The following is an 8,228-nucleotide window of genomic DNA, read 5'->3' as shown; positions in this document are numbered from 1 at the left end:
ATATTGGGGCATCCAAGGGGCATTAAACCATAGCGGGACGGGCTTCGATGCCCCGGCTTTTTACGAGGCGATGACATGGCGTTGACGTGGCGCTGTGGAGGGGCTTCGATACCCCTCACCATAGCATACAGCCTAAGAGCATTCCTAGCCTATTTCCTATCATGTATCCACATATATCATATAATTACACTAAAAATTACTGTATTTTCTCTCTTCTGATCAATTAAATAATAATTTTTATATATTTATCATTATCTTTTCTCTCTCATTCAGTCACAATCGCTTTCAAAAAATATTAAAAAATTATACAATGTAAACTGTGAAACCCCAAATTTAACTTTCTCATATAACATTTTCTCTTCTCTCTTATACTCACAACCACTTATAACCATACTATATAATTTACAAAACTTAGAGCATTCTCAGCTCGTTCCCTATAAATATGTGAGGAAGAGTTGTAAATTATATGGCATGGTTATGAGTGGTTGTGAGTAGTGGAGAGAGAAAATGTTTTATGGAAAAGTTAAATTTGGGGTTTCACTATTCATACCGTATAATTTTTTAATATTTTCTAAAAGAGGTTGTAAGTAGAGGAAAGGGAAAAGATAATGATAAAGGTATTAAAAGTATTATTTAATTAAACAGAAGAAAAAAAATAGTGATTTTTAATGTAATTATATGATATATATGAATAATATAAGGTAAGGAATGAGTTAGGAATGCTCTTACTCACAAAAATAGGAAATAGGCTCTAAGTCTCAAATTGCCCCACTTGATTCTTGTTGGCAAATTTAGATTGAAATTGAAAGACAACACAATGAAATTGACGATAATATTTGCTTAAATATAGAAATCGTTTATTCAATAAACTTGCAAATTGTACGTACATACTCGATTTTAACGACATACCGTCTAGATTACAATACAAGTTTGACATAATTACATACTAACCTCTAGACTTTCTACAAATACAAATAAGATATAACATGCACTCTCTAAAATTATACATAGACCCTTATAATTAGTTTATATATTTCAACACTCACCTTTAAACTAAATATAGTTCAGAAGGTTTTCAACATGCTTGACTTGCGTTGTCACAACAGTGTTGTTTCTTCATGTTCATATATGAGATTGGATTTTTGCTGCTTGTGTTTCTCCTTGTTCTTCCACTTTGCATTCCTTTTCAAATTGAACGAGTTCTCCACATTCTAACATCTGAACTCGCTCTTGTCTTTATTTCCTCGACTCATGCCTCTTCCATATTCACTTACTAATACAAAAGCTAATAAAAGCACTATATTTATTATTAATATCGATGCATTTTATGAATAATTAGCATGCAAATACTAGTATTTAAAGTACACTGATCACTTCTTCCACCAAAACTAAGCAACTATTTTCATAAAGTTTGCGAACCGGTCTTCTTCGACCACGTTTATCTTCAAATTACAGAGATCACTTTCATAATAACTCCATAGATATGATGTGTCTTCATCGCATATCACATCTTCAAACAAAGTCAAATTGGTCACCGAATCTGGCAACTCTTCTAATCCATGACAACCACTCATCTTCAACACCCTTAGCTCGTTTAGCTCGCCAAACTGATCAGGCAGTGAGGTTATACTCAAACAATCAGATATATCTAGAAAGACCAAATTACGAAGCATCCCAATAGACTTAGGCAATTTGGATAATCTGGTACAAGAATGGAGTCTTAGTGTTTCCAAATTTGACATACTCCCCAACCCTTCAGGAAGGGCACCGAGCTCATGGCAGTTAGTAATGCTAAGTTTCACGAGATGATTAAGACTGCATAATCCTTCTGGTAGTTCTTTCAAATCATAACAACTTTCAATCTCAAGCTCGATGAGATTAGGTAGCATTGGATGGTCTACTGCACAGAACTCTAATGCGTTGCCAATTGCACACATTATCAAAGAAAGCTTCTCTAAGTTCTTTAGCTCAGTAATGGACTGAATCGAGGGAGAAAGTGAGACGTGTTCTAGTCTTAATCTTCTTAAGTTGGGTACAAAGCTAATCAACGAAAGCTCATGTAACTCGGTAGGAAAAATCCTGTAGCTTGTAATGTTTAATACCCTTAGTTCGTTGAAATTTCTTATGAAGTGGGGCAGGGCGTATTTCTTACTTCTTATGTTCAATATCAAAGCTTGAACGTTTGGTGCTTTCAAATCATTCCAGACAGAGGAAAACATTTCATCTGCAGAAAAAAAAAGTTACATATAGTTACTAAACATCCCTAGGAAATGGTTATATTTCATGGTCTAGACAAAGAAATGAAACCTGTTGAAATAGACAAAAGACGAGCGTTAATTGGTTGTTGTGCTTGTTCAATCCACCATACGGGTATGACATTCCCACGAATTTCTATCAACAACCTATTTCTTTGGGCTATTGGCTCTTGGCTACTCAGATGAATGGCTAGTTCTCTTAGCAAATCATGTTGCGTAACATAATGCTCGTTACAATAACCTTCTAATTCACTAGCCTCTTTCCTGGAAAAATTAGATAGAAAATTAGTTATAACTGAAGAAAGAAGAAATAAATTTTTTTATTATTTATCGATAATGAACACTTTTACCCTGCGAGAACAAGACTCAGAAGATTTCTTGAAGAAAGCTCTAGAAGGTATTCAATGGTATACATTCCTTCTTTGTCTAGATTATACAGCGCAACCCATATATCCATTAGAGCAGAAGCAGAAATCTTTTCATCTTCAGGAAATGAACCCAAATCAAGAAAACAGTCATGGTCTACTGGAAAATCTTTGAGTGCATCAACACTAGTTTGAAGACTAAGCAATAATGGGTTGTTTAAGTCAAAAATAGATTGACCTTCAGACCATATTTGTAAAGTTGTTTTCCACTTAAGCTCACTTTGATCACGTAACGACGCACCAATCACTGTGAGGGCCAATGGAAATCCCTTGCAGATCTTAACCATCTATAATAAAACCACAACCAATGTTCATTAGTCATTACTAATGTATGTTGTATAATCAAGGTCCACGGGTGAGCTCAAGTCAATTAACAATAAACAAAGAGTATTTAAAGATCCTTCATGACAGTTAGTTGTAGTTAAAAATCTAAGGGGTGGATTGGTAATTTGGCATTAGGGGTTAAATGAAAATTCATGGTGTATCTATACAAATTAGAATATTATAAGGGGTATTAATAAAACATTGGCTAAAGAGTTAGTTGGTGCTCAGATGCGTTCTACGCTCACGATCTCGGAATTTTAACGGCTAGTTCGATTCTCGGGATTCTCTCAATCGCGTTCTTTCATTTATTTCTTGTCTGTTTCGATTTTCTCACTTTTGTAACAGCCCTATATCAGTTTCATGACTTAGTGATCGAATAATAAGAATTTATTTATGGTTTGTGGGTGTTCATCATGTGTTTTATTACTCGGTTCAATTAAGAAGAGGCGATCTCGTGTTGACTCGAATTAAAGAACAGTGTCTACTAAGTTCCAATTAGCAAAGTTTGATGGCAAGAACAACTTCGGCCTGTTGAGAGTAAACACTCAAGCATTGCTGGTGCGTCAAGGTGTTGTTGATGCACTACTTGGTGAAGCGAACTTACAGGATGGTTTCTCTTAGAAAAAATGGAATGATATCATGGAGAAGGCAAACAAGTGTTGAAAGAGACTTCTGCAACCGCTGTTTGGTCATTATTAGAAATCCTCTTTATGACTAAATCGTTGGCAAATCGACTATATCTTAAGAAGAGGCTCTATTTGTTCCATATGCGTGTAAGTCACTTGAAGATCTCATAGATGATTTCAATAAACCGATATTTTATCTTGAGAATATTGAGGTAGAACTAGATAAAAAGGCAGGGTAATCATATTCTTAGGATCTCTACTTCAACATATGAACTTTTTAGCACTTTGGCATATGGGATAGAAACTCTATCCATGGAAGTGGACTAGGTTATCATGAATTAGAAAGAACTGGAGAAAAGGGCAGATGTAAGGGAAGACAATGGTGAAGGACTGTTTGTTGAAAGTAGATTTATACAAAGGAATCCCAAGTCAAAGGGGTTTTAAGATCAAATCCTAAAGTTGAAGAGAAGGCGCTTTGTGTATAATTATGAAAAGCACTTTAAGAATGATTTCCTAGAAAGAACGAAGAAACAAGGTGAAACGAGTGGTTTAATGGGCAGAATACTTATTCTGCACAAGATGATTCATTAGAGGGGTACGACGGTGTTGATGTGATGGTTGTTACCAAAGGCAAAGTTAGTCAAGGATGGATTATGGATTCTAGCAGGTCCTATCATATAACACCTAACAAAGATGTGTTTAAGAACTAAAATGGAAAGATCTTGGTTCAAGTTAGGTGATGATTGGCCGTGGACATGATACTAGTTCATACAAACTTAAAGTAGTGTAGAGTACAATTTTGAACAAGTGAGATACATTCCGCATCTGAAAAGGAATTTGATCTCACTGAGCACTTTTGAAAGTGCATGAAATCATGCTAGTACAATGAAGGGGAAAGTCAAAGTTATAAGGGGTTCTATCGTGGTGTTATCAGAAACTAGAAAAGCGAATAATATCTATCTCCTTGATGGAGATGTGGCTGCAGGTTGTGTTTAGTGACTAAGGGTAAAACTATCATTTAGCAATGTTGTGGCACAAGATATTGGGCCATATAAGTTCTCAAGGCTTAAATGAATTGAACAAACAACAGGTATTGGTGACCTCAAGTGTTGTGACATTGACCATTATGAGCGTATCATACTGCGCAAGTCAAAGAAGGTCAGTTTGAGTCATATCAGACATAACACAAAAGGGTATGTTGGACTATGTTCATACTGACTTGTGGGGTCTGGCGAAGGTTGCTTGTCTAGGTAGAGCAAGGTATTTTTTTTGTTCATTATCGATGATTATTCAAGGAGGGTTTGGGTTTATGTAATAAAACATTGATAAAAGTTTAGTAAATGATGGAAAGCTTTAGCAGAAAACCAAACTGAAAAGAAGTTAAGACGCTTGATAATGGTCTTGAATTTTGCAATTGTTTATTCAACCAATATTGCAAAGATTTGGGAATAGCAACACACCCAACTGCTGTGGGTATTCCACAATCGAATAGGTTGATAGAAAGGATAAATCGGACATTGCTAAACAAGGTTAGATGCATGTTGTCCATCCTGGCCTACCAATGTTATTTAGTCAATAGATCACCAACATCTAGTAGATACATAAAGGTTCCTATGGAGTTATGGTCTGGTCGTGAAACAGATTATGTGAACTTAAAGGTGTTTGGTTGCGTAGCCTATTCACATGTGAACCAAGAAAAGCTTGAACAAAGGGCTCACAACTTGAAGGATTAAAGGGTATAGACTTTGGAGGTTTGATGATGTGATTCCAAAGGTTATCGTAAGTAGGGATGTGGTTTTCAAAGAAGACATCATTTACATGGATGTTCAGGGTGTCCAAGTTGAGGTGAATATTGAGACTAATGGTGCAATTGAAGAGGGTAATAGTTCAGTTCCGTCAGAGTCTTATAGGGGTGGTCCTAGTGATAAATGCTCCTATAATGTAATGAGGCAATGATGACATTTCTACATTTGTCTTCATGGCTGCAGAACAAGAAGATGTCTTTGAACCATTGACTTACAATGAAGTTGCCGTTCTAATAATAAATAGATTTGGATAAAATCTATGAAAGAAGAGATGGAATCACTAATGAGGAATGAAACATTTATTAGTGAATAAGCCTGTTGATAAAAAATTGGTTGACTGCAAATGGATTTTTTAAAACCAAAGAGGAGATCATAGGGGTTTGAAGCAAGATTGATGGCAAGGGTTTCACACAAAGAGAATGCATTGACTGTAATCGGATATTCTCACATGTTGTGAAGCATATATCCGTAAGGGAAATTTTGTCATTAGTTGCATAAGATGATTTTCTAGAAGATGAGATTTATATGGCACAGCCACTTGGTTTTGTTGCGGAGGGGCGAAATAGTAAAGTTTGTTTGCTGAAAAGGTATATATATGCAAGAGTAGTTAAAGGTATATATATGTAGGAGCTAAAGTGAATTTACAATAGCTAGAGTAGTTAAAGATCATTCATGGCAACTGGTTGCAGTTAAACCAATAAGGGGTAGAATGGTAATTTGGCAGTTGGGGGGGGTGGCTAAATGAAAGTTCTTGGTGTTTATGTACAAGTTGGACTAATCTAGGGGTGTTAGTGAAACTTTGGCTAAAGAGTTAGTTGGTGCTCAGATGTGTTAGTTATAAGTTCACGAGCTAGGGTATGAATGGTTCGTTTGACTCTCGTGATTCTCTCAATCGTTAGATTTCGTTTCTTTCTTGTTCGATTCGTCTTTCTCATTTTTGTAATAGCCCTAAATCAGTCTATTATATGATCTAGTGATTGAACAATTAGAATACGTTTCGAGCACCCTTCATGTGTGTTTTACGATTCAACTCCACATTATCGTTAACTATATATAATCATGTAAGGTACAGATGTAGTATGGTAAATGATTTTGAAAGTTTAAACGATACCTTGCTCACAAGATCATCTGGCACATTAACCTGACTACTGTCACATGGAAATGCTGAATGGATTAAAAGGGCTTTTGCATCTTCGTCGTTTAACAAGCCTAATTCGTATGTGGAGCCAATTCTTGAAAACATAAACCTTGAAGTGACCAAGATAGTGTATCCTGGTATTTGGTATTTAAGATCCTGAATAAGCGATTCAGATTCAGACCACACGTCATCCAAAATCAGCAATATCTTTTCTGAATCCATTTTCCTCATCATGTTCTCTAGTTCGTTCTTTGCCTCTTCATCGGTTTGGAGCTCAAAATTGTTCACTTGTAGATGATGTGTAAGTAATTTCTGGACAATGGTTTTGAAGGAAGTAGTTCTAGAAACGGTAACAAAGAATACGTTGTCCCCAAAAACATCTGAACAAATATAAGCACGCGACAATCAACATGGAATGTATTTAATAGTTTGTATAATTATATAACTAAAGCCATTCAAACGCCATATTTTCGGCTTCTTTAACAAACACAAATTCATTGGATTAAAATTAATAACCAAAGTTTATACCTCTAATCTCCGCATCATGACAAAGCATCTTCGCCAATGTAGTCTTCCCACAACCTCCTGGAGCTGAAACGGTCAGTACCTGGATGTCATCTTTAAGCAGCATGCGTTTCACTTCTTTAAGATGAAAATCAAAGCCAATGATGAGATCCAGGAGCCCCGGGATATTGCTAGAACTTGAAAATCCGCCTGCCTGTTTAGTAACAGATGAGAGTACTTGATCCACTTCACCTTCCAAAGAAAGATCCCTGAATCTAGTACTCAGGTTATCTTGCAATTCAACTTGAAAGAACCTCAAAAGCTCATGGTCCAAGCGAATCAGCTTATTCGCGTGAACAAACTTCTTGTACACATTCCAACACTTGATCCTTGAGCACTTGAGGACTATTTCTTTACCATTCTCCATGTAATATATGAACATTTTGGTCTCTTTTTCGGGACGGTCTAACACCCTGGCCAGTCTCTCATGGCCACACATTATTGGCTCAAGCCTTCTTAAAGTTTTATCAAGGCGCCTGAGTAAAGTTCTAAATTTGGCTGTTCTTTTGGTTTGTGATACTACTGCTTTCAGTAACTCCACCAATACTGTTTGTAAAGCTGCCTCATACCGGTTTTTTGTAACCATCTCTAAATTTCGTAGCTAAATTAGCAAACAAAAAAAGTTGGAGGCTGATAAAAAATTGAAACCCCAAAATGAAGACGTTTATAACGTTTAGCATGCACATGTCTGAAATCCCGATCCAACAGTCAATGAAAACAATCTACAAAAATGATGAATCAGGAATCTAGCTAATTGCATGTCGATCTTATGCTAGTGAAAAGTGAAAACCTTTAGCTTGTGTTAGCAGCAAGCACGATTTTGTTTAGAAAGAGGTGATTGCGATGAACGTAGTTACGCAGGAAGATGCAGACTATGTTGGCAGGATTGTTCCTGGACCGAAGATGCAGTCTATACCAAAAATTATTAGATTTGATATTCATCATTCTTTAAGGTATCTTTTATACTCTTCCGACTCATATAATCAATACATATATCATTTGTTCCTAAATAACCATAGATGTATAACTGGAGGTGAACAAGAGCAATATTATACTAAATTATGGTTTACTACAAATAAATTAGTGGTGAG

The 8,228-nt window shown here is 36.0% G+C and overlaps 1 protein-coding gene across 1 annotated transcript; it reads right to left on the bottom strand.

The window, feature by feature from the left end:
• Positions 1–1,253: 1,253 nt before the first annotated feature.
• Positions 1,254–7,723, bottom strand: LOC143628194 (putative disease resistance protein At5g66900). Its single transcript, XM_077097843.1, has 5 exons — positions 7,102–7,723; positions 6,547–6,953; positions 2,606–2,967; positions 2,308–2,519; positions 1,254–2,224 (listed from the first exon to the last, which is right to left on the bottom strand). The coding sequence occupies exons 1-5, from the start codon at positions 7,721–7,723 to the stop codon at positions 1,389–1,391; spliced, it is 2,439 nt and encodes an 812-aa protein (XP_076953958.1). The 3' UTR covers positions 1,254–1,388.
• Positions 7,724–8,228: the final 505 nt, after the last annotated feature.

Source organism: Bidens hawaiensis, unplaced genomic scaffold (genome assembly GCF_021521415.1).
Source record: "Bidens hawaiensis isolate Kalapana, Puna unplaced genomic scaffold, B.hawaiensis_p1.1 tig00004838_1, whole genome shotgun sequence".
Lineage (NCBI taxonomy): Eukaryota > Viridiplantae > Streptophyta > Magnoliopsida > Asterales > Asteraceae > Bidens > Bidens hawaiensis.
Note: the sequence above shows the minus strand (reverse complement) of the source record. Positions and strands in the feature narration are given on the sequence as shown.

Coding starts and splice junctions, on each gene's coding strand:
- LOC143628194 (XM_077097843.1), bottom strand. CDS start 7,723: ATGGTTACAAAAAACCGGTATGAGGCAGCTTTACAAACAGTATTGGTG. Junction 6,954..7,101: donor TCATGATGCGGAGATTAGAG/GTATAAACTTTG, acceptor ATATTTGTTCAG/ATGTTTTTGGGGACAACGTA. Junction 2,968..6,546: donor CAGATGATCTTGTGAGCAAG/GTATCGTTTAAA, acceptor GTTTTATTATAG/ATGGTTAAGATCTGCAAGGG.